General features: G+C 50.8%; 2 protein-coding genes across 4 annotated transcripts in view; both read left to right on the forward strand.

The window, feature by feature from the left end:
- Positions 1-16,325, forward strand: part of KIAA1671 (KIAA1671 ortholog) — a 76,905-nt gene extending 60,580 nt beyond the window's left edge. For all 3 annotated transcript variants that reach the window (XM_062009635.1, XM_062009636.1, XM_062009638.1), the window contains 7 exons: positions 4,954-5,072; positions 9,980-10,235; positions 12,030-12,204; positions 13,591-13,718; positions 14,052-14,176; positions 14,345-14,427; positions 14,936-16,325. In XM_062009635.1, coding sequence (XP_061865619.1) covers positions 4,954-5,072; positions 9,980-10,235; positions 12,030-12,204; positions 13,591-13,718; positions 14,052-14,176; positions 14,345-14,423 — 882 coding nt within the window. In that variant the 3' untranslated portion in view covers positions 14,424-14,427; positions 14,936-16,325. The remainder of the gene's footprint in view (positions 1-4,953; positions 5,073-9,979; positions 10,236-12,029; positions 12,205-13,590; positions 13,719-14,051; positions 14,177-14,344; positions 14,428-14,935) is intronic.
- A 4,043-nt stretch (positions 16,326-20,368) lies between these two features.
- Positions 20,369-24,250, forward strand: CRYBB3 (crystallin beta B3). Its single transcript, XM_062009864.1, has 6 exons — positions 20,369-20,528; positions 21,728-21,807; positions 22,957-23,075; positions 23,175-23,307; positions 23,449-23,591; positions 24,014-24,250. The coding sequence occupies exons 1-6, from the start codon at positions 20,411-20,413 to the stop codon at positions 24,177-24,179; spliced, it is 759 nt and encodes a 252-aa protein (XP_061865848.1). The 5' UTR covers positions 20,369-20,410; the 3' UTR covers positions 24,180-24,250.
- Positions 24,251-25,404: the final 1,154 nt, after the last annotated feature.

Raw genomic sequence — 25,404 nt, forward strand, 5'->3', positions numbered from 1 at the left:
TGAGATCTGTTTCAGCTGGTGTTCCTCATACGCCAGCTCTTTATTTCACATCAGTGCAGAAGAGTTTTTCACGTAGCTGTGTTCATTCATCCTTAGTTATGGTTAATTTTGGTGCTGATAGGGCCAATATTGTGTGTGCATGGTTTTCAGGAAGTGGAAATTGCAGGAGTAATCAGCCCTGGACTGTTGCCAAACCCATCTTAACTCCAAGGGAGTACCGAAAGGGCCATCATCATCGTGTCTCTTTTAGAAGAACTAAAGGCAAATCTGTGCACAGTTCCACTGGTCTATTTCACCTGAGAATTAAGTTCATTCTTTTTTTTCCTGGCTCCTGGTGTTAGGAATTCTGAAGTTAAAGATCAAAGCATGGAAAAATACAGGATCCAAAGTAGTGTTTATATGACTGGGGGGATTTTTCTGTGATGATAGATAAGAACACTCCTAATTTGGGTTTATCCTGTGTGCTGAGGAGACACCACACCTTGCTTTTTATTCTCTTTCTCTTGGAAGTATCTTTTTTTTACTGTATCGTAAATATTCTGTTTATTAAGGAAATGCCTGTACCTGGCCTAGCCTCACATCTCGTTACACCTTCTTCAACTTTGGTTCCTCCTTCCAAGGGATGGGTAAAGGAGAACAGATCACACCTACTAGCTCAAGTCCGAGTTGTTCATTGTCTCTTACAGAGAAAAAATGATTTCTGTTCAGAGCAGACAGAATCATAGAAACATTCAGGCTGGAAAAGGCCTTTAAGGTCGTTGAGTCTGACCATAGACCCAACACTGCCACGTCCAGCAAACCAGGGAGGTCGTTTTGTCAAGGCAAAGAAGAGCAAAATTACAGAGCAACAAAAGTCAAAGCCAATTGTGTCAGATCTTGATCTTGCAGATTCTCTTGTTCTGTGGAGCTTCTACATTAAAAAAAACCCCACCAGGATCTTTTCCTCCCTCTGCAGAAGTGAGCTTTAGGTTGGGGTTGAGGCTGGGGAGCAAGGCAGGAGGCAGACACTGGTCACGTTTTGCAGTAGTATGTGGCGGGAAGTATTTCCTTCTTTCTGCTCCTAGTGCTTGGGTGAGAACAGCCTTTGGTGTCACCATGGCATGGGATGTGCTGCCAACAGCACAAGGCAATGGGTAGAGTGCTTTGGTCTGTCTTCTAAGGGTTTATGTAAATTAATGTGCTATAGGGCACTGTGGGATGTGTGATATGATGGGCTTGTGACAGACCTGACAGTTGTCTGTCTGGTGCAGTCTAGTTCAGTCAGTCTCACATGATTTTCTCAATCTGTCATGTGCTTTAAAGCTTGCAGTTTGTAATCCCAGGTTGTTCTTCATTCATACTCTTTGTAACAGAGTTGTTCCAAGTACATTGTTAGTGCCAGAAAGTGCTAGTGTATCTGTAGGAGCTGATTTGAGTTGCTTATGTCTAAAAACCTTTCAGCTGTACACCACAATGGTACCTATGTATAGTTCTCAGAGAATTTGTGTAATCTTGACTGGTATTGAAAACCCCAGAAGTTTAACAGCAACTCTTCACTGCTATGCAGAGAGCAGAATGCTGAGAGAGGGTGCAAGAAGGGAAAATTGTCTTGTCTTTTATTTTTTTTGGACTAACCTCTGCTGTTTTTATGAAGAAATTTGTAGTCACTGGGAGTAAACATTCTGAAAACAAAGGGACTGGATCTTTCCCAGGCACCTCCAAGGTCCCAGTGCCGTTATTCCATGTTACTGGGGTGCTCTGGGTCCTTCTGGAGTGCAGTGAAGATGATTCAAAAGAGGTCTTTGGAAGAAAAGCTGAAACTCACAGTTCTTGTGCTTGTGTACTGGGAAGAATAATCTTCATGGCTTGTTGTCTCTTCCTCCTTCAACACACACCACCTCCTCTAAGCTACATGGGCTATAAATAGCTTTTCTGTGTCACCTCATTCCCCCCAGCTGGTGCCTCCCACACAAGCTGGAGAGAGAAGAGGCTCCTCTTCCTTCTCCCCGTTTTGGCCATAGTTGGTACTGTCTGTTCTCCCAGCTAGCTGCCTGGGCTCTCCTACCTCACTAAATTCTCACATGGTAGAAGCTGGTGTCTTCAACTAGTTCAGGCCAAAGGAGCCATTTGTAGATTTGAAAGAATGTTTACTTTTTTGCAACTAATTGTTTGGTCTATGAAACAATGTGGGTTGGACAGGATCCTCAGGGGATCCTTCTGAAAGAAGCAGCTCTCTGCAGAACCAAAATGCAATGCCAAAGCAACCTCTTTGGAGTATCTCACGTCTTGCATTAGACCATTCAGTTTGTTTTATTCAATTTGAAGTTCACAATATCCACAGAAGTAGTAGTTTTATTACCTTTTCAGACTTGTTTTGGATTTATCATAGAGAGTCGCTATCTGAGTCTTCAATTGTCTCATTTTGGCTGTAACACAGCGTCTCAAAGTTCAGATATATCTAAGTGAAATGTCACCTGAGGCAGGACTGTGTGCTGCTCAGTTTGTCTGCAGTGTAAGATTTTGTTAAGAATGACTGGGCCTTCAGAGGAACAATATATTTGCATCTGAATTCCTTTCCTGCTGCTGCCACAGGGGTGTTATCGGGCCGTGCACGCTGTCTCCCTACAACCATCACCTCCATGATAACACAGCACTTGTCATAAACAATGTCACCTAAATACAATAAAAACAAGTTGCTTTCCTGCTGCTCCTGTTCCTGTTTCTAGGCTTTTAAAACTATTTCTAGGTAGAATCAATGTAATTGCAAGCAATACAGTGTGTACTGTGCAGAGATAATGCAGAGATAATGCTTCCAACAGAAAGGGCAACCTGCCTGTGGCTGTTGGGTCACCTTCTGTTCCCCAGGGTGCTGGCGGGGAGGGTGCTGCCACTGAAGCTGCCACATGCTGCAGTTACAGCACTTACCACAGATGCAGGGTTTTCTCTATATAGAAAGTGGCAGGAGTTGATAGATACTCTGTAGATATTGACTACAAGAATACACTGGCTTGTGAGTTGGATTGGAACAAAAATTCACAACAAGCATCAAGTTCAACAATACCTTGAAGTGGTGTGGGCAGCTGGGAGGAAAGTGGGAATGATTTTCAGGTATTAGTGCCTTTCCTGGGAGGGAATCTACTTGTCAGAGGAGATGTGGCCACCAGTGCCAGCAGCTTAGCCCCTGTGCAAAGTGTGAACTGGCAAAGCTGCAGTGGGGATTTGTGGAAACCAGAGCATACCCAGAAGGTTCTGTGAGTCTGTGCAGGAGCCAAGGTGAGGAAATGCCCTGTGGTTTCTAAGAAATAGAATTCTCCTTCCCCTGCCACTCACCGAGCTGTCAGAGCATTTGCCTTGCTCAGGGTTGAAAGCTTGTACCTGGCATGGACTGCAAAATGTAAGAACTCAGCTTGCCTCTGGGCATACATGTACTTGTCTATATATAAAGTGTAAGAATCACCACCAGTGAATGGTTAGGCTATGGGAACATCTAGAAGATGAAACGCAGGAAGCTTCTATTTCACGTAGCTCACAAATGGAGCCACTGGTTTACTTGGTGCAGACTGGGAATTCAGCTTTGTCTGGTAATGCTGCATTGGAATAGGTGCTGGAGCCTTTTGTTGCTGATTTCACTGGGCATTAGAACAGCCCAGTGTGTCAGCAGCAAGGAGAGGGCGAGAACTGGAGCATGGCGAGGGCTGCCGGGGTGCCTGGGGAGATAAGCAACTTGTTAGGAGAGATGCAAGCGTTGCAGGACTTGTGCAGGAGCCAAGCTCCACTGGTGTGAATCATCCTTAATGTTTTCATAGTCTGAAGGCAGCATTCTTTAGGTTTACAAAATTAAGGGCACAAGCAAACGTGCAATCTCTTCCTCTTCCCAGTAACAGTAAGGAGTCTCCTGTCACTGAATGTGGTTGTTACTGTGTGTGTGCTGCCCCAGTGAAAAATGCTGGGAGTTGGCACCAGTGTGTTTTGCTGGGTGGGTTTGAGGGGGTTGGGGTGTGGTGTTGCTTTTTTCTCCTTCTTTTCTGTTTAAAGAGAGTTTAGGACAGGTGGGAAACAATGTAATCTGCTGTCAGATGTGATCTTCACAAGCAGAGCTGATTTGGTACTGAAAGCCATGCCTGGGTGTGCTCAGGGCAATGAATACAAAAGGGGCCAGCGCTGGATTATCTACTCCCAGATTGGTTTTGTATTATTTCAGTAACTCTGTAACTTCAGCAGGTAACTCAATACTGCTGCAAAGCAAAAGGTGTGGTACTGCTGCGTTCTGGGGCACATTAACATATATTAGCATGTTAACAGATCCAAGGTGCCAGCAGCAGCAGCTGACCCACTTCACTCCCTTGAAAGGGAAAGGTCCTGAGGTGCTCTGCTTCCCTCTGAGGAAAGCAGCACCTCTAGGAAATAAATATACCCATGAAGTGAGAGGTCAGAGTAGAACACAGAGGAAGCTCTGTGGTCTGTCCTTCCACGTTGTACATTGTGCTTGAACTTTACATTAGCACATGTAAATTTGTCAAAGGCTCTCTGGAGTATGACATGATGCTTATTTATTTGTTTACTTATGCTTTTTATTTTGAATGCCTTCCAGAGAAGGAAAAGAGCAGCTGAGTTGATGTTTCCCTGTGTGCTTGGGGAGACTGAGTGTAGTCCCCAGCAGAATGTGTGTTTGCATAGGTGCTTCTGAAAACGTGGTGCAGCCTGAAATAAGAATAACCTTAAAGCAATATGGAGTTCTGAAAACCAAGGAGTCAATTCCTGCCTCTGGAACTGGTTGTTTGCCCAAGAAAACAGTGCTGCTTTTATAGAGAACTGTTCCCAGTTCAGAGCCATTTTCCCAGTCCAGGTTTATTCTCTGTTTTACATTGACCAAGTTTAATTGTTAGATTCAGACCCACCACCGCAAATCACATCTATTAATTGTTTATCCAAAGGCTGAAGGGTTGCTGAGATGTTGTGGTTGTTTCCTTGCAGGACCAGCTGAAGCAATGCTTCACCAGGCAGCCCCCAGGAGCCAAGGACACGGACACGCTTGTGCAGGAGCCCGACAGCCAGTACGGCACCTGGAACGAGCAGCGGCACAGCGGGGACAGGTAAGGGGCAGCAGAGGAAACCCTTGGTTTGAACTTGTGCCTGTGCAAGAGGATGAAATGGAATAGCAGTTGAATGAAAGATGGTATTACTGATGCTTGTGTGAGGGGTTTTTATACCTCTCGTGTAAGCTATAGCTTGATCTCCACCCTTGAGCCAATATCCTGTCTGCTCAAGGAGGCATGAAAACAGTATTTTATCTGGTTTTTTTAATGATATATTTGTTGAGATCTTACAGCACACATTAATGTCAATTATGTTTGGTGTGTTCTACACTTGAGAAGTGTGTTATAAATATTTTACTGCTTATGAAATCAGAGTAGCTTTCAGCTTGAAGTTCAGTGGGCTAAATGACATGCCAACAGTGACATCCAAGTCTTCTGTAAAATTAACTTTGATTTCAGCATGTTATAGATGTGTTCTGAGATCAGTTTCTTAACAAAGGTGCTTGTCTCAGCTCCAGAACAGTGTTTGAATGTTATTTCAAACCTGGGACATTCTTCCTGATGGGAAAAACTCCACCTAAAAACTCTGGCTTACTGAAGTGCTGAACTCAGTCCCCTTGTCCTGGAATTAAGTTCCCACTGTGAGAAGTGCTCAGGGGTTTTTGTCTTTTTTACAGCATAGTGATGACACTCCAGTGGCTGTTGAGCATTTTGCCCCCCCATCCTCGTTTTTAGCTTGCCTCGTGATTTCTTACAGGGGCATTGCTGGTGTAGTGATTCAAGCACTTGGAGAGGAAGGAGAGTAACATACTTTTAAATATTAAATTAATAATGCAAATCTTCCTGGAGTACCCTGGACCTGCATTTGGTTTGCAGTTTATTTTCTGTGAAGCAGAAGGCCTCTGCCAGGACAAGTGCAGACGTTCTCCTCTCTCTGTGCTCAGCCACCGCCGAGGCAGCCGTCTCCTCTGCTCAGCCTGGAGGCAGGAACTTACAGGAGGCTTTGATAATTCAGCTTTCCTGTTTTGCCTGGCTCACTTCCCTTAGACTTTATATCTTGCCAGCAACATGGCCCGTGGTGCTGCATTGCTCACACACCCCCATATCCCCTCCCAGCCAGTGCCTGGCTGTGAGCCCACCCCACACCTGAGAGTGCCCTGGGGCATTGGGACTGAGTCCTGGAGGGCACCCAGGGGGCAGATGGGGAGCAGCACAGTGAGGGGCCAAAGCAACATCCCCAGCCTGCTGCTGCTGCGTTGGAGGAACCTCCAGCTTCTGGCATTTTCCAGTATTTGAGCTGTGGAGTGATGATTTTTAGCCTCTTCAGGAGTGTTTCATTAATGCATCTGTGAATGAACTCATCTTCTCTGAGAGAGGAAAGGAGTTTGAAATACAAAGCCATGACTACATGGCAACAGGATAAACAGGGTCCTTTGCCTAGATAAGCTTCTAGGAAGGTGGAGGAAGGATTGTTTTCAACTAGGGCTTAGTCATTGCTGGAATAAGCATGAGAGGCTGCTCTTGGCTGGCGGCAGTGGAATGGAAGGGGATGGTTCAATTCAGAGGCGTTAATTGGATTTTTCTTAGATCATCTGCAAGAGTTTATTTTTTCTCAAGCTTCAGGAAGCTTTTCCAAGTTGGCATCCTAGAAAATTCATACTTTTGGATCAGACCAGCCTTCAGAATGAAAACCAATTCTCTTACAGAAAAGAGACTGTATTTTGTGGGTGGTGGATCTGATTCATGAGGTTTTGCTCTTTGTTTCTTCAAATCCTTGAAGCCAGACTACAAGAAGTTTGCAAAAGAGCCCCCCTCTTTAGGATATCAGTTGCCTGTAATGGATGGGAGTCTGCAGGTGCAGAATACAAAGGGACATTTTAAAATGGACATTGTTTCTTGTGTGATGCTCTGGGCAAACAGTGAGAGCTGCCTTTTGGTTGAACCTACTCAGCAGTTCCCTGCTGAAAGCAGGATTCCTTCCCTTTTGACTCCTGACTTCACGTGATGAAGCAGCATCTTTTGTGGCCTCTTTGCACTGTCTTGCAAAACTAAATTTAATTGCAACTGGAAGTGAAGGTTGATCTTGCTTTGTTGCATATTCATAGTAACTGTTCTGATGATGCCTGTCTGCACTAGCTGGAGGATAGTGTTTCAGAGGAGCAGGTGTCTGTAGGTGACACGTCTGGTGCTGTTGGTAGCTTCTGGATGTGCTCAGAAAACTTGAAGATGAAGTAAGAGAAAAAGATGTGTAAAACATCTTAGTAATGAGAACTGAAAACATGTTCTAAATGTCAGTGTTTGTCAGTGTTCTCCCCCTATTTTGCTGTTTGGATGGAAAGGATCCACTGTGCACACCAGAGCCAGATCAGCCTTGCCATGGCTGGTGATGGGACATGCTGGTGTTCAGTGTGTAACGGTGCTGCCGTTGGGCAGGAACTCTGAGCCCCTACAAAGATCCATGACTTGGAAGCCACCAATCAGTGTAAATGCTTCTATATTTCTGTCATTGCTTACCCACAAACATTGTGATTTGACAGGCTGCAGAGCTGTATCAGCTGAAGCCCTTGGCTGCAGAGGGGAAGAGGCTCCCAGGAGAGATGCAAATCAGGACCCTTTTAATATACATTTTATTTCCATGAAAGGTGATAAGTCTGCAGGTTGTCTTTCGTCTCCACGTTCTTCCATGTTCTAGTGGATCTAAAACCTAACACTGCAGATACCAAACAAGCAAACATACTAGACAAAAAATCAACAACTCCCCCCTGGAGCTCATTAGTACCATTGCTTAATTATCTTGGGGCCCACTGCTGAAGGAGGGAAGAGGCATTCACTCCACTGGAGTGCTGGAAACCCTCTGTGCAGTGTTTGCTCTGCCAGACTGGAAATTCTGTCATGTGCTGCTGCTTCATGGGAAGCTGTTATTCAACAGTAGGCTCCTGGGTGTTTTCCTCCTGAGATTTGCCATCCTGGGCACTCTACCAGGGACTACTGTTTAAAAAATGTGCATCCCTTCAGACAGGTGTTCAGGTGTTTTGTTTGTTTTAGAAGCATTTTCCTAGATACTTGCTCAAGAGAAGGTGCTTAGGAAAAAAAAGCCCCACAACAACAGAGTTCCTGAAGTACTTCATGGTTTGGTTTTTAAACTTCTAAAACTAGAAGCCAGGCAGCCCAGGTTTTGCTGGCAATGGTCTCACTGTTTCCTACAGCCTCCTGCTGCTTAAAGGAATACTCCAGCCTACATGACAAAGGCAGACATGTAGCTGTCTACAGCTTTCAGTCCTGACACTGCAGCTTGTTTCTGTTAGTCTAGGGAAGGAGAGAGTTCCAGGCCTTTGCTGGGAGTGTCACACCATGGGGCACAGGTCCTGCACCCTGGGTGCTCTCCCCGAGGCACCCCGAAAGCCAGAGCCCTGCCTTAGGGTGCCACCTGCTGCCACCTCTCCTTTCAGCACTCACATCCGTGGAAGAGAAAACCCTCTGGCTGCAGGGATGGGCAGCTCTGAAACAGAGATTAAAGAGAAGCTCTTAAGGAAGTGGCTGGTTGAGAGACCCAGCTCCATGACTGTGGGGGTGTCTGGGGGTAGTTTCTGTGCTATGAGTGAGCATGGTGGAGGAGCACAGGGTATTTGTCCCCACTTCTGGCTCAGAGCATTCTGTAGTTATTTCCTGTCTCCTCTTCACCTTTTCCAGTCCCTTTCCCTGCCAGTTCCCTCTTGGCATGTTTCAGTCCCCCACGCTGAGGGCAGCAGACTTGCCAGCAAGAGTGAATCGATGAGCCTGTAACACTTCTGTGTCATCATATTGCTGCCTAAAACTGCTGAACTTCCCAGTAGGATCTGATCCATCTTAACCTAGCCATGTCCTCTCCCATCTCACACCTTGACACTGATGGTTCAATCGGATACTTGTCTCTTACAGTCCAAAACTAGAAGCCATGAGAAGCCAAGTCCAGTCTCCCTGCAGTGGAGGAGAGCTGTTGATCCTGGGGCAGCACCAGCAGAGCTGCTGCTCCCTGACAGCACACAGGGGATGCATTTTATTTCATTTCAATACAAAGTTTATTAGCATCTAGAAATTGTAGCCCAAAATGTTTAAATCCTCTGCACTGTGAAAGTGCTTCAGTTTGCTTGGAGTCATGTGGAATGGGAGTCACTGAGGGCTGCTGCTGGGGACACATGGAGTGCTCTCAGGTTCTGCAGGCTCAGCTGGGTACACACAGCCTTGCTGTGCTTTCAGAGAGTGTGCACAATGTCTGTACCTACTATATAAACATGAGTATAGGTTAAAATAAATGCAATATAAATATACATTCAATAGATATTTCCGAGTGCTGTCCTAGGGAGAAGCTGGGGACATGAACAGCAGAGGTGTCTGTAAGGTGTGTTTTGAAAGGGCTGCAAGTAGCTTGCAGTGAGTCCTGCAGGAATTCACTTACAGTACAAGGCCATTTAAGATAGTTTTGGAGGAGCAAGAAGAACCTTTTATTAGTTACTCATTGCCTGGGGCCAGCAAACAGGGGATTGCTCTCCACAATGCTTTGAATCATACACAGCGCCCAAGGGTAAGCTCTGCTGCTGTTACACACCAAATGGGCAGACTTTAAGCTTCTGAGCAGCTTTCTATTTTTCTTGTCTTTTTTTTTTACATGGATATGTTTGAAGAGGCTTTTTTTGCTGGGGGAAGGAAACCCCAAGGAATAAAAGCATGTTAGGGTGAAATGATGCCAATTTCTCTGCATACCTGGGATAGTCAATGCACTGTAAATCCAGGGGAGTAAACAGTTGTGGTAACGACCATGGTGCACACTTGCTGCTGTACCTGCAGCCTCCCAAGATGCCCTTGTTAATTGTAGCCATAGTCTCAGTTCCACCTTTCTTTATCATCTGCTGAGTGTGTGTAATCCAAACAGTCCTTGTACATCTTTGTTTCCCCTGAAGCCTCATGGATTTTATGTTGATTTGCAGCTTTGTTCCTGAATCTCCTTCCTCGGAAAACAATGTCATTTCAACAAGAAAGCAACCTCCAGGCAGCCACCCATCTTCACTGTCCTCTCAGACAGAACCTGCGTCCCTGGTTGATCACCATGACTTCTCAAAAGACCAAAGGAGCACAAGTTTGGACCGTTCCAGCACTGACATGGACTCTACTGATGGGACTGATTTGCCTCCTCTGGGAGACACCTGCCCTGATGAGAAGACCACCGATTTCTCTTTCATTGATGTAAGTACCACAATGGGAAACAGAACTTCTCCTGTGCTAAGGATGTTGTTACCCCTGGTAATCACCCAGAGCAGTATCTTCTGGACACTTTGCACTCCATCTTCCGCTCCCTTTTCTTTATCCCAGTGAGTTCCCAGCTGACTTCCTGCCTGGAAAGATCAAAGCTCCACACTTCTTCCTTTTCCTGTGGTGCTCAGGTTCTGAGATTGCAGAAAGCCACTGGCCTTGGATGATGTCTCTAGGCTATAACTGGGCTCTTTCTGGAGCAGCTTACAAGTGCGTTTTGAAGAATAGTTTTCATACTGCAGAACCTTGCCACTAGTGTTCAGAGCAGTGATTTCTGGCCATGCACAGGTGAGGTTTAGTGTTTTTTGAAGGCATTGACACCAGTGTGGTTTTTCATACAGCATCTGCATTTCCTTCAGTAGACCTGGGACACCTTTGTCTAGTATATAGTACCTAAAGGCAGATATATTGGTAAGTGCAAGGTTCCCACCTGAAACGGCTCGTGCAGCTGCTGGGAAGGCCTCAGGTATGCAGCCATGCCTGTCACAGTGCCATAAGGCACTGAATGGAGGAGCAGACTGCTCTGCAAGCCATAGGAAGGATGGAGCAGGTTTGTGCTGGAGGCAGTTTGGTCTGGTGCAGCAGAATTGGCTGTTGAAATCGCAGCTGCTTCCTGCGTGGGCTGTTGGGAAGTGCCTGCAGCCAGCTCCATTCCCTGCTGGGGTTGCCATCGATGAGGAGCTGCAGACACCTGCCTTCTGCCAAAGTGGGTGCTGAGCTCATCTTCCAGCCCTCTCCAGCTCTGAGGCAAAGGCCGTGTTTGGTGGTCCTTTGCTCTGAGATCCTGAAGTGCGTGTGCCTCGCTGTGCCATCGGTGAATCCTTTGGCAGGATACTCCAGGTGCATGTCCTGCTCTGAGGGAAGCACTGGTAGCCCAGAACGGCCCCATGGCATTGTGTCTGTCTGGCAGTGGTTCTGCAGGTGATGGAGATGGTTCTGTATCGTGCTCCTCCCTGCACAGCTAAAGGTGCCTCTTTAAACCATTAATAGCTTCAAGTACAGCTGGGAATATGCTGCTTTAATGATTAGTTTATTCCTGACCTGAAATCTCTTGAAAAGAAGCAAACCCACATCTCCCAAGAGGAGGAGGAAGCTCAGTGGTGTGTGCTCGTTACAGACAAGTCTCTAGCAACAAACTGGTTTAGATAAATAAATTGCAGCTCCTTCTGTTGCTCTGTCCCTGTCAGTGCCTTGCCATCACAGCTGGAGGACTGATAACAGACTTCCTGAGTGCCATGGCACTTGCTGTCTGTGTTCCTGGTGAGCAGCTTGAGATTTCTGTGGGTGACAACCCACCAGAACAATGAAACTGCAACGTTCTACTGCCAGAGAACTTTGTGTGGTTGCTCTTTGTAGATCTCAGTATTCTTATGGGCCTTCATCTGTTCCTACCCAGCAAGGCCTGTATTCTTACAACACTCTGGGAACCAAAGTCCTGTTAATTGCACTTATTTTTTGTATTAATTCAGTGAAAATAACTCATGCAGATCAGACATCCATAGAGCCAAGAGAGATCAAAGAACCCAGTTAGTCACAATGTAGCATATCCTCATCCTAAATTCTCTTTAATATCATTTTAAGTAACTACAAGAATAATAATCAGGCAAATAGGTATAGTTTAATTAAACTGAATGGGCTAATGCATTAAAGTAGGTTGAGAAATCACTGTGGAAGAGATGACTTCATTTTCAGGCTGTTTGAAAGTAAAGGCTTTGTTTCTTTTTATAGCAAACCACTATTCTGGACTCCAGTGCCCTGAAGACCCGTGTGCAGCTCAGCAAGAAGAGGCGCCGGCGGGCTCCTGTTTCCCACTCTGTCAGAAGGAGCAGAGGGCTGGAGTTTGAAAACAGGTTTTCTTTGACAGAAGAACCAGATAACACCTGGATGTTTAAGGATTCCACAGGTATCCCTCAACCATCTGAAATAGGTGTAACCAACTTGGTTGAATTGGCAGGAGTTTCTAACAACATCCCTGAAGTTGCATCAAGGTTTACCAGCAGTGTCCGTTCCCACCTCTGGGTCACCCAAAATCAAGTCTTCTCCTTCCTTCCCTGGAGCCTTTGGAGTGAGGGAAGCTGCAGTAGCTACACCTACAGGAGCCCAGGGCAAAGGAGAGCTTCAATGCAATTTCCTTTTGCTTCTGGCTGCTGACTTAATAGAAGTTCTGTTCACTGAAAAAATACTGAGTTTAGGAACTGCCACAGCTGGGTACATTCTCTAGCACTGAGTTTAGGAACTGCCACAGCTGGGTACATTCTCTAGCACATTCTTTTTATCTAAGCCTGGTTGTTATTGAGAAGAGCAACTATAATCATTCATATTCTATAGGTGCTCATAAATGTTCTTCCTAGCATGTGTGAGTGCTACAGGACTAATGAGGCCTCCTTCAAATCTGTCCTATCCAAACTGTCCCACTCTTGCCTGTCCTATTCCTTAGGATGCAGGAGGTAAATGCAGGGCACACTGGAAAGGCTTCTGGTGGCAGTGAGTGGCTCAGTGCACACACTTGTGCTGGGCCCAGGTTAAGAACCCAAAGTGCTTTGGTGCTGTGGTGATAGATGCTGCAGATATCCTTTTGGTATTCCCTGAGCAGAGGAGTTACTGGGGTTGCAGCCTTTTCCTCAGAGAGACTGGTGATGTTTTTGTTAACTGAGGGGCCCTGTTAACAAAGTCAGTTTTGTCACCTCCCATTTCCACTTTCCCTTAAGGCTGATGAACACAGGGCAGAATGTGTGATCAAACTCTTGTGTAGTCTCCTGATCAGTGGAAGGACTCTCAGCTGTGTGGTGGTTGCTTTGATGCAGATCTGACAGACCTAACATTTTGAAGACTGACCTTGATAAGAAATGCTGTGCTGGAAGCTGGGGTGTAATCCCCAAGTAGGGACCCAGCACACATGAAGGCAGCTGTGCCCCTTGGTGCTGCTCAGCCTCCCTGTATCAAAGCCCTGCTCTGAGCAGGGATGGACCTGAAAGCTTTTACATCTCTCTTCCAATCTAAATTAATCCCGCCTTTGGTGATCAACAGAGGTGTTTAGAAGCAGCAACAGTCGTTCAGTTAGGAGTACCCTGTGCTCCCTCATCTCTCTCAGCAGGAGTTGCTGAGTACTTGGTGTGTGTTGCTTTCATCTATGTCAAAGTGTTTGGCTCAGTGCTGTGATGTGTTCATGTCACTCAGTATGTTGTAGGGTGGAAGGAGAGGCACAGAACATGCTATGGATGGAAACCATGGCAACTAATGTCATTATTCTTTCCCCCTCTCTGCTACTTTTGTTTAAATGATTAATTAGAAGAGAAGAAAACTATGCAACAGGAAGATTCTGATGAGGAGGACAAGACCCAGCGTACTGCCAGGTCATCTTCTGTCCACGCACAGAGACTTCCCGTGTTCCCAGGGATGGACCACTCTGCCCTCAAGGTGAGCACAGCCAGCATGTGTCAGTTGAGCATGAGACTGGTGCAGTACCCTCAGATGCTCCCAGGAGCTGAGATGGGGAGTTGTGCTGAAGACAATGATGTTGTTTGTGGAGCATGGGTGTATAGGAAGAACACTTGACTGGTGCTTTGGGGGAAAAAGTAGCTTTGCAATAGCAAATATGCTTTCAACACTTCACAGGCTTATAAGGAATCCCCTAACTGGTTTCAGATATGGGGGTTTTTTTGTTGTTTTTATAAATCTGAGTGGTTGGTTTTGCATCCCAAACAAGTCTGAGTGCCAGCTTGAAACAGAGCCTTTGCTTCTTATACACAGGCCCAACTGCGGAAGAGACAAGAGTCTGAAAGTCCTGGTGAAGTGAGTTCTGCTCAGCTGTTCAGGTCCCCTAAAGGGACTCCTGGAAGCAAAGTGCTGCCCACCAGTGCAGAGAGGGAGGACAGGTGAGAGACTCCTGCAGCACAGACCCTGCCCAGGCTCCCTGCCCTGGGATGGAACTCGTGCCAGTGGGCTTCCCAGGGCTCATGGAGAGATTGTATATCGCTTGTTTTGTTTATTTCTGGAGTAATTCTTCATAACAAAATAATAAAGAGGACTGTTTTATGTCTTAGGTCAGAAGAAAAGTCTCCTCAGTGGTTGAAGGAGCTGAAATCCAAGAAGAGACAGAGCCATTATGAGAATCAGGTTTGAAAAGGTACCTTCCAACTGACCGAGGGGCTTTGTGGGGCGAGAGGGTGCAGCCAGAGACACAGATGGAGAAGGTTTCCTGAATGTGTCCATAGAGCAACTCCATAAGGAGAAAGGCTGACACAGACTCTGCATGAAGGGTGCCCCAGGAATGGGAAGTGATTCTGTGTTGGGACAGAGCAGTTTTTGTTTACAGGTGTGAGTTTTGCCGGTTCTCTGCAGGTAATTTAGTAACAGTGGGTTTGTCTGTGCTGCAGTTTCATAGGGCTTCCATCAGGAATGATGCTGTCACTGAGTAGCTGAGGTTAGCACACAGCTGAAAGCCTTGGTGTGTGTTGTTGCAGCAGCATTCTGGGCAGTTCTTGAGCATTTATGCATGAGATGAGACCAAGGTGACACCGTAACAGCAATGTGCAGCTGCAGGGGATTTCCTGCTCCAGGCGCTGAGAGGGGTCTGAGTGCTTGCCTGACTATGCCATACCCTTACTTCAATTGCTCTGTTTTTTTCTTCCCAGATCCTAACTAGAAGAAGAAAAGGAGTTTAACAGAAGCCTTAACTCATCTGAACCTAAAATTCACATGTCATGTTGCTGCTGTTTGCTTCCTGCCTCAACTGCTATGTGCATGGTGCCTTCCTGTTTTGTGGAGAAAGCTGCTTAATATTCATAGTCAAATACAAAGCTGCATCTGTCCAGAGGTGGGAGGAGAGTCACTTCAGACCTGCCTGTAAGAGGAACCGGTGGCTTGTAGGTGGCACTTCAGAAGGTCACAGCAGAGCACCGTGGTTGCTGTGGGAGTGCCGTGCACGGGGAAGGTCCCTCGCTGCTCTCCGGGGAGCGCGCTTGCACGCGGGTGTTGAGCGGATCCCCAGCAGGACTCTGGATGTGTCAGGGGTGGGGCTGGGCTTTGTGTTTGCTTATGAAAATAACAAATGAAATCCAATTTATCTTCTTTTTTTTTTGGTGAAAACAAATAGTGAGCTCCTGTTGAGAGTGAAGCTTGTGGAGGGGGAGAGCGAAGGAACAAACGCCGTTTACTGCCATATTGAAAAAGGAAACTTGAGTATTTTTTTGTAAGATGTATTTTTGATTGGCTTATATTTACACGGGATCTGCTGACCCAGCAGGTGGATATAATTTTTAGATGAACAAAGGGTTAACTTTTGTCACTCTGGAAATGGTATATTCTGTGTTTTGTCAGCACGTGGAGTAATCGCTTCATTGGAATGTCTTTCCTAAAGAGGATCAAGCAATAATGTCAACCAGTTCTCTTACAGAAACAAATGTAAATACTGTTTTTATAACAAAAAAAAAAAGGAAGGGAAGAGGGGAGAATGTTACACTCATATCAGGGTTCCAGTTAATTGTTGAATGTCACTTTAATAGCAGTTTGGATAGTCCCACTTCATGTTTTTATTTGTTAATCTGTAAATACCAGGTTTAAGGTTTTATTTTTATGCTGATTTTTGTGGGATAACCTCAATGTGATCTTCAGTTTCTCAGATGACTTACTCTTCTTTTGGTAAGACCGATGTCATAAGGGTGGTGTAGCTGTCTCCTGCATAACTCGGGTGTTGTGGATGTCACTAACAGCTCAAGCGTGTTCCTACCTTTGAATACAGATTCTGAAATCCCAACCACGATGTCCATTTAAGATGTACTTTATCCTTTCCCCCAATAAGTGCTCTTTCCAGTAAACCTTGGCAAATGTAGCCCAACGAGGGAGGTTGTTCTGTCCTGTCAGTATTCCTCAGGGCTCGAGGTGGAGAAGCGACGGGAGCGCAGAGCCCTGAGGCTGCTCGGGCGCTGTGGCTGGGGCGGGAGCAGGAGCTGCTCCTCACCTTGCACTTCCATGTCCTGCTGATGGGCGTCTCGAGTTATTAAAGATAAAGCACCAGCACTTGAACTCACGTTCCATTTGTTGTTGTTTGTGGTGATGAGTGTTCCGGAGGGCTGGGTGTCCGTGGGGTTGCCGCAGCGGTGGATGTGCCAGCCAGGCTGCCGTGCCTGGGCTGCTAAAACCACGTGCCAATTCTCCTCATGGAGGAGTCACACTTGAGGTGATTTTTAGCCCCTGTCCGCTCGTGGGAAATAGCAGTGTGTCAGGAGGCAGGTGCCAGCTGTGTCTCTCCCGGGCTGAGTTCCCGCAGCAGCTCCCCGGGGCTGCAGCGAGCACGGCTCTTGCATGGGAAGCGCATGTGCTGCCTTGCCCCGTTTCCCATCACAGCCGTTGCCACCGCTGCGGTTTTACAGCCCCCTCTGCTGCTGATGGAGACACATCAGCCAGGGCTACTGCTGCCAGGCCTTTGCCTCTGGGTGCTTCCAGCTCTGGGCCGTGGGAGATGGACTTTCCCCAGCACACAGTCCCCAGCTGGGCAATGGCTCCTGCTGGCTAATTTGGAACCGTTGCACATATTTTCTTCCCTGTTTTTTCAGATGAGGGTGGAAAAGGTGACTCTTTATGCATATGTTGTCTTCTGGGATGTTTTCCTAGTGGCAGCACTGCAGGGTGCCATCAGTTGTGTTGCAGGTGGGGCGCAGAGGCCCGGCCAGCCCTGGGCAGCAGTGTGTGTGTGTGTGGGAGGGGGTGAGGATTGCTTTCCCTGCTCAGAGGGAGTGGGGATTTCACTTCAAACAGTGTCTAGAATTCAGGTAAATTCCCCCTGCTTAGGAGAATATTGACACAGGCTTGACTTTGTAATTCAGCAGGCTGGCAGTGTTGCATTACCAAGAGTGGGAGGATTTACTGGTTTTTGGTCTAATAAATGAAGGGCACAAGTTCTGTACCTGCAGCATTTGCTCTGTGCTTGAGGAAACTGAGGGGATTAACACCAGGTGCCCACAGTGAATGTGTCTGCATTTCCACATCTGCTTGGACAATGCACTGAAACTTACTGTATTTAGTAGTGAAACCTACTACTGAGAGATGTTCAATGCTTCAATGTCAAATTAAAGAGCATCTTTAGAATGCTGTTGAATGGGAAAGTGTTTTTTCTGCTCTGTCATTTCTCTGTTGTACATGGGCTAAATGGCAACTTCCCCTGGAGGTTACCTCGGCGTTAGGAGGTGTGTAAACACGTGGTTACTGCAGTGGCAGCACATCCTCCCATGCACTTGGTACCACTCTGTTGCCATTCCAAACAAACATGAAAAAAGTCACCAAGGGTTTACTTCTGCTGCCATGTGTTTTGCCAGTAGCACGAGCTGGGGGTGGGCTCTGAGCTTCAGCCCTGCCTTCAGCTGTGCTTTTTGATCAGTTGCAGAGAAACCTCAGAGCAGGTTCCAGCTCTTGTCCTGACGGTGTCTGAGTAGGAGTGAACTCAATGGGATCCCGTCTCTCCCTGGTGCCCTCAGCCCTTGTCACAGCTGCTCAGCTTTCCTTGGCTCCCTTTAGCTGCATCAGTAATGCTTTTGTAAAAGTGGAAGTACATGGCTTGCGGGATTCAGCAAGGCTTCTCTCATTATTACCAGCAATCCTCCTCAGCCAGGGGTCACACAACCCTTCTGCTGCTTTTACTGGAATCTCCACTTGTGGATTTCTTCCTTTTCCTTTTGCTGTTGGCAGACTCACCTTTCTAAGGTCTGTGTAGCTTCAGCTGGAGTCCTCAGCTGCTCAGAGTCCTGCTGTATTTGGTTTTACTTCCTGCAGAGAGGGAGGCAAGCTCCAGCCTTTGAAGTCTGAGTTCTTATGAAGTGGCTCTGTAAGGAATTAACCCCCCTGCCTTTTTGCTGGCATAAAGGTTTGCTTCACCCTCATACTTGTTTGCAAAGGATTATTGGCAAGCTGTTAAATGCAGGGTGGGTCATATTTCTCAGTGCAAGTGGTTGCTTGGCCATTTCACCTGGTACAGTGGCATGGGGTTGTTTGTAGCCTCTGGCACTTGTGCAGACACAGACACAGGCCCCCTGCCCCAGGGACTGCACTGAGGATGTGGTTGGAGGGTAAGGTGTAAATGGAGAGCTGACACACCAGAATGGCTTCATGGGGATCAGGGCCCCTCTAAGACAAAGAGAGTTGAAATACAGTGCTTTTCAGTGTGCCCTGCTAAAAGGCACTTGTGTTTTCCCCTTGCTGTGACAAGCTCTGCTGCTGGTGCTGCAGCACTGCTGCCCTTCATGTTGCTGTGTGTGGGAAGTGAGAGCGGCTTTGGCAGCCACAGACCCCCATCCTCTGTATGCAGGATGTCTGTGGTCCCAGCCCAGACACCCCCTGTGTGTGTGGGAGCCAGGAGCAGGGTGGGCAGCACAGACTGGGCCCTGTCTGGCTTGTGAAACGTTGTAGAGGCAGTTGAATGTGGGCTTTGGGGATGTGGCTGTGTGAGACAGAGGTGGTGCAGTGGAAGGGGCTTGCTGATCATCTGCTGCAGGTGCCTGACCTGTAACAGTAAATGCACACCCGTGCTGGGGCAGGGCTGGGAGGTGGGGTGGCTGCCTGTTCCAGCTCGCACTGGATGGGTGGCTTGTCCCCAGGTGCCCCTGCAAGCAGAGCTCTGTGCTCACACTGTTCTGAAGGACAAGCAGAGGTGTGTTTTCTCACCAACTCCTGAAAGCTGTCAGCTGTGTGTTTCCTAGATCTTTGTGTGACTTGAAGGAAGAAAGGTGGGATTTTAGGGAGAGTGGGGCTTTTGGGGGCAGAAAACAACCTTCAGAGTGGGTTTGGGGCTGCAGCATTCTGCAGCCAGTCAGCTGGGACTGCAGGGCCTGGAGACCCCCAGCCCAACATGGTTCTGCCTGCAGTGGTGTGAGGGGACGGGGGGAGGGCAGCCTTCCCCAGGAGAGTCATTTTGGCTGGAAAAGACCTTCAAGATCATAAAGTCCAAATTAGGGTTGGGAGAGCTGCTGGAGGTGAGCACAGCACATCCAACCACCCCTTTGCCCCTCTCCCACAGCTGCCCTCTCGGCTCAAGTATTCTCACAAAGACACCATCTGAAATGACTTGTGACTCTTCTGGTGGGCCTGGAGAAGGGGAGATGAGGTCTGATGGCTTCCAGATGTTCCTCTTTCCATATCACACAGGATGGCATCAAGCTATGAAAGGAGCTAGTGTATAGATTAAAACTTCCTCTGTTGTGCAGCCTTGTGGAAATGTGGGTCACAATAAACAAGTGTGCCAGGGAACATATCTTGTATGACAGTTTCCCAAGCAATAAAGATCTGCTGGCTGCTGTGGATTGCACTGTGCCATTGCAATTGGAATCTGCCTCCACCAGGCACTAAGCACCCCCCGTTTCCTAGGGCTGTGCTGCTGGCATTCCTCACGGGGGTTTGAGAGGCTGCCAGCAGCGGGAAATGGAGTTCTGTCAGGAGGAGGAATCAGCGAGATGCAGTGCCCCTTCTGCCATGCCTTTGCAATTGCCGTTTCAAGGTGCAAGCTGGTGAGTTTGGGAGAGGACTGACAGCCCCACGGAGGCAGGGGCGAAGGGAGGGACTCCTGAGAGCAATTGTGCATTTCTGATGTGATGAAAGCAGCTGCTGCTGTGTTTGGTGAAAGAGACGAATGAGCTGCACGCTCTGCTTGGAGAGCTCGTCCTGTACAGTCACGGCGTGTTCCACAGCCACTGGGCTTCAAAGAAAAGATGAAGCTGGAGAAGGGCTGCATGGAAGGGCTGGGGGCTGGGCCCTGGGGAGGCAGCCGTGGCACATCACCCGCTCTGTGCCAGGGCTTGGCCTCCTTTGTGCCAGCCAGGGGCTGCAGGTGAGGAGCCTGCGTGAAGGGCTGTGGCACTGGCACTGGGGAGCACCAGCAGGAGCCTCAGCTGGGACCTGCTGCGGGTTTCTTTCCAGCTGACAGGCAAACTTCATGTCTCACCTGGCCAAGGGAAGCAGCTCCCTGGCACTTCTGGTAAGTGTTTGATGGGTGGCTCTCAGTTTCAAGAGGAGTTGAGCTCAGAGCAGGCAGGAAATGCTGCAAGGACACTGAAACAAGGGCCCAGACTGCCCAGGGAGGGGGTGGAGGCTCCTTCTCAGGAGGCTCCCAAATCCACCTGGACATGTTCCTGTGCCTCCTGAGCGAGGGGAACCTGCTGGAGCAGAGGCTGGGGCTGGAGGAGCTCAGCAGGGCCCTTCCAGCCCCCACCATTCTGGGACTGGTGGCAGCAGTGGCTGGAGGTGGGTGCAGTGGAGCCCAGCTCAGCGCTCCCTGAAGGAGAGGGGACGGTCTGAGCTGAGGCTGCTGCCGCTTGCTCTCGCTGCCCCGACGAGCTGTCAGTGCTTTGCCTGTTGTTCTGCTTTGCTCCGTGCTGGGTTTCTGGGCTGAGCCCTCCTGTAACTGCTGATGGCAGAGCTTTCCAGCCAGCCTGGCAAGAAGCAGCCTGAACGTGCTGATGCGAATTTCGACGTTAATCTTCTGCACCTCGTGTGGCCCATTTCGAAGGGGCGGCCGGGAGGGGCGTGAATAACGTGTCACAGCGCAGGGCGAGCTGCTGCTATTGAGCTGGGATCTCAGGGGTGGAATTCAGTGGACGCAGCTGCTGTATCAGCACCCGCATCATGTGCTGCCCCGGTCGGCACCAGCACATAAATAGCAGGGCCGGGCGCGCCGGGCGCAGAGCGGAGCGCGGCGGGACAGGTAGCGGCAGCACGACTCGGGCTGGAGGGGGCTTCACACCATGAATTGCCGTGGCTGGGTTCTGCTGATGCTCGGGGGAAGTGCTGCTGCGGGGCTCTGGTTAAGGACGCCGCTCAGACTCGGTTTCTTTTGCTGCACTCCTGCTGAACTCTGCCTGAGCCCTGGCATTGGCGGGGGAGGCGCATGGGGCTGGGTGTTCCCAGCCGAGCGGGAAGGTTGTGAGATGCTCCTGGAGAGTGTGGACAGGGCTCTCCTGGCATCCTACCAGCACACCATGGCAGCAGTGGCTCCAGATGCCAGGGTCAGGTCCTCCCAGGATGCTGGGCTGTGGGAGCAAGGGCGAGCTGTCAGGTGTATGTTGGTGGGGAAAGATGTCGCCAGCTGGGAGCTGGAACCTGGCGAGTTCCTGATGGAAAAGAGGAAAGGTTTTTAGATATGAGCTTGGTGAGCAGCTGGGCCAGCTGCCAGGGGTCTGAGAGGAGTCTCCTGTCCCTGGGAAGGTGGTTTGGCCCAGCTACAGGCTCTGCAGCCCCACGGGTGAGGATGCAGGCAGGAGGGAGAGGAGGGTGGCTGAGGGAGCACTTGCTGCCCCAGGGACATCCCAGAGCTGTGTCAGCTCCTCTGCCTGTTCCCTCCCTGGCTTCACCTCTTGTGTTTCCTCAAGTGCTTTATGATTGCAAGGCCCACGGAAGGCAGTGAAGCAATGCTGTGTTAACCTGCTGCAATTTGGCTTTTCCAGGCACCATGACTGAGCAGCAAAGTCCCCCGGAGCAGATGGCGACCGGGGAGGGTGCTGGTGAGCGAGGTGGCACTTACAAGGTATCCTGGGGGCAACTGCTTATGGAGAGATGGGGCGACGCCGTGGGGCACCGTGTGTGCGAGGCAAAGGTTGCCTCCTGCTCCTCACTCGCTGAGCTGAGCGGATTCGTCCCAGGGATTTGCTGCTTCCCGGCAGGAGGAGACGCTGCTGGCTGCGTTTGTGGCTGCCAAGTTGCTTGTGGCTGCTGCTCTGGTTGCGGTGTGCAGCTGCGCAGCGTCGCTCCATCCCTCGCTGCGGGGGGCGCTGAGGGTCTGAGCAGTGACACTCCTGATGTGTTTGTTCAGGTTCTAATCCTTAGGCTTGGGTGGGCATGGCAAGGGCTGCAGCCTCTCCTGCAGCTCAGGCAGCCAGGCAAAGCTGCTGCTGGCTGGGGAAGGCTGGAGGTGGGAGCTACATCAGGCAAACAGGGTAAAGAAGTGCCAGAGGCTTGGACTGCTTATTGCTTTGGGGAGAAAGAAGTCCCTGAGGACCTCTGTCCCTCGATACCCTGTCAGGTGGTCCCTGCAGGAGGCTCTGCCCTTGCCCAGGGGTTTCAGCTGGGACTCCTTTGGGGCAGGGACTGGAGGTGCCTGGCTGCTGTGTTGACCCTCCTGTCCCTGCATTGTGCTGTGCACCCTGGGCCCTGCTCCCCACCGTGCTCCAGCCTTGAACCCATCCTGCAGCTCAGCCTCCAAGCTCTGCAGAAAGCAGGAGGTCCTGGGGAGGTGTTGTGGTCTCTGCACCTGACAGGGCTTAGAGGATAAATACTGACAACCAAGCTGGAGAAGGAGTGGATCTGGAGGGAGCAGTGAGAAGGAAAGGTCAGGCTGTGACCAGCCTGGAGGCAGGAGTCTGCAGCCCACAGCCCCCACGTCTTAGCATCAAAACCACTGGGCGTTTGTGCCGTGTTTGCAGCCTGTCACAGGCGACATTTCAGCCTGTGTTTTACCCAGCAAACACCTTTGGCCAATACCTGTCTGCAGAGTGAAGCCCCTGAGCTGTCAGCTGGGGCAGAGACACGTGATGGGATCCGGCTGTGCCACAGGATTGGAGCAGCGTTGGCACAGGGACAGGGGCCAGAGCCAGGCCGAGGGGTGATGGCCAAGGGGCCCCTACCCTGGCGTGCAGCAGCATGGCTGCAGCCTGTGCCAGCATCTCTCCCACCTTAGATCACCATCTACGAGCTGGAGAACTTCCAGGGCAAGAAGTGTGAGCTGACAGAGGAGCTCCCCAACATCACCGAGAAAGAGCTGGAGAAGGTGGGCTCCATCCAGGTGGAGTCTGGCCCGTAAGTCCAGGGGGTGGAGGACTGACAAGCTCCAGGGTTTGGGGGGCGGGGGAGAGCATCCCCCACACCCTGCCTCGTGCTGGGGCAACCCCCCTGCAGGTGGCTGGGCTTCGAGCGACAGGCCTTCGCCGGGGAGCAGTTTGTGCTGGAGAAGGGGGATTATCCCCGCTGGGACTCCTGGTCCAACAGCCACAACAGCGACAGCCTCATGTCCCTCCGGCCCCTCCAGATCGTGAGTAGCGGCTGCGTGGGGGCGTCTGTGCCCCTGGGGAGGAGCGGCACGGCACGGCCGCCATGGGGACCCCCGCGCTGGGAGGGTCAGGGGCTGGGGGCACAGGGCACAGGGCAGCCCCTGACTGCTGCTGCCCCCCAGGACAGCCCCGACCACAAGATCCACCTGTTTGAGAACGCGGGCTACAGCGGCCGCAAGATGGAGATCGTGGACGACGACGTGCCCAGCCTCTGGGCCCACGGCTTCCAGGACAGAGTGGCCAGCGTCAGGGCTCTGCACGGAACGTAAGGGCACGTGGGGACGCCCCAGCACCGTCCTGTCCTGTGCCACCGTGGTGTGGTGTCAGGGGTACCTGGCACGGCCACTGCATCATGCTGCTCATGCATCACGTCCCTCCCTCCCCTGCCACTGTTCACACAACCTGCAGGGCCTCAAGCAGCGTCTCTGGGGCTGGGTGGTGGCTCCTCGCCCTGCCCTGGGGCTCTGCTGGGAGCAGAGTGGTGGGGCCGTGGCCCCTTCCCCGCCATGGGCTCTCCAACCTCCAACCACCAGGGCTTTTCCCACCCCTTGCCACAGCTGCAGCCCCGCACGTGGAGCTGATGCAGCGCTGCAGAGCGTTGCATGGCTGCAGCAGCACCTCCCACCCCTCAGGCTCTGCGGCATCCCCCCTCCCCCCAGGTGCTGAGTGCAGCTCCCTCCCCTGCAGGTGGGTGGGCTACGAGTACCCCGGCTACCGCGGGCGCCAGCACGTCTTCGAGAAGGGCGAGTACCGGCACTGGAACGAGTGGGATGCCAACCAGCCCCTCATCCAGTCCGTGCGCCGCGTGCGGGACCAGCAATGGCACCAGCGCGGCTGCTTCGCCAACAGCTGAGGGGCTGCAGCCCCCCAACGCCGCTGCCCCCGCGCCCCCAGCGCCTCAGGCCCTGACTGGGGTGGTGTTTCTGTGCAAAACCTCAATAAAGCTCTGAGCTGGAGGCTGCCGGGGCCCTGCCTGCTCCTGCGCTGCTGGGGGGTGTGGGGTGCTGCTGGGGGGTGTGGGGTGCTGCTGGGGGTGTGGGGTGCTGCTGGGGGATGTGGGGTGCTGCTGGGGGGTGTGGGGTGCTGCTGGGGGTGTGGGGTGCTGCTGGGGGTGCAGCAAGTGGGGCATGGAGGGGGGGATATCCTGGGGGAGGGACATGGGCAGCCTCAGGGGTGGTTGTGGAGCCAGCGTGGTCCAAGGAGCAGTGGGGATGTGGATGGGGAAGGGGGTCCCAGGTGCTACAAGGTCCTTTGCACCCCAGTGCTCACCCCTAAGGGTCATCCTTGGGGTCCCCAACCAGGCGCCAGGGAAGCTTGGGGAACCCAGGGTTGTTGCACGCTGGGGCTGGTCTCTGATGTGGGGCAGCTGTTGTGGTTGCCAGGGCTGGGGCTGTGGTTGGAGGTCGCTGTGGGATGCTGGCACAAGGAGCTGTGCAGCCCAGCACTGAGCAGCCACAGCCATGCTCAGGGACCAGCCTGGCCCATGGCAGGGCTGGGAGCTGGGCTGGAGCATTTCTGGGCAGCTCATGCACAGCTGCTCTGTGGCTTTTACCTTTGGGCCCGGGTTTGTAGCTGCTAAAGGAGATGGTGTGGCCCTAAGCAGCAGAAGCTGCCTCCAGGACAGATCCTGGGGCTGCCAGGGTCGCAGTGCCTGCAGCATCACCACTGCCCAGGGTGAGATGAGCTGAAACCATCCTGGCAGGGTTCAGGACAGGGGATGGTGGGCTGGCAGCACTGTGTGTGCCCCTCGGGGCAGGGATGTGCTCTGTGCTGGGGCATGTTTGGGGGTTCCTGGCCCAGGCACCCCCTGTGCATGGGGCCAGGCCAAGGGGGTGAGCAGGGGCTGGGTCTCTGCGGTGCTGGAGGTGCAGGGAAGGGGAGGGATGGCAGTGAGGCTGCAGGGACTCACTGGAGGGTTGCAGGCATGTCCTCACAAACCAGACCTTCCCCAGACCTGTCTGTGGCACGGTGTGATTTCTCCCAGAGCTCCTTGCTCCCCCCTGAGGCCCCACTGCCGGTGGGTGCTGAGCCCTTGGTGTGTCACTGCCAGGGCAGGTGCTGCTGCCATCACCCCAAAG

This window comes from Colius striatus, chromosome 17 (assembly GCF_028858725.1).
Source record: "Colius striatus isolate bColStr4 chromosome 17, bColStr4.1.hap1, whole genome shotgun sequence".
Classification (NCBI taxonomy): Eukaryota; Metazoa; Chordata; class Aves; order Coliiformes; family Coliidae; genus Colius; species Colius striatus.

Bases quoted from the DNA above. Each gene is read 5' to 3' on its own strand.
- CRYBB3 (XM_062009864.1), top strand. From the start codon at position 20,411: ATGTTCCTGTGCCTCCTGAGCGAGGGGAACCTGCTGGAGCAGAGGCTG. The intron at 20,529-21,727 runs GTGGGTGCAGTG...TGGCTTTTCCAG, and splicing joins GGTGGCAGCAGTGGCTGGAG to GCACCATGACTGAGCAGCAA. The intron at 21,808-22,956 runs GTATCCTGGGGG...CTCCCACCTTAG, and splicing joins AGCGAGGTGGCACTTACAAG to ATCACCATCTACGAGCTGGA.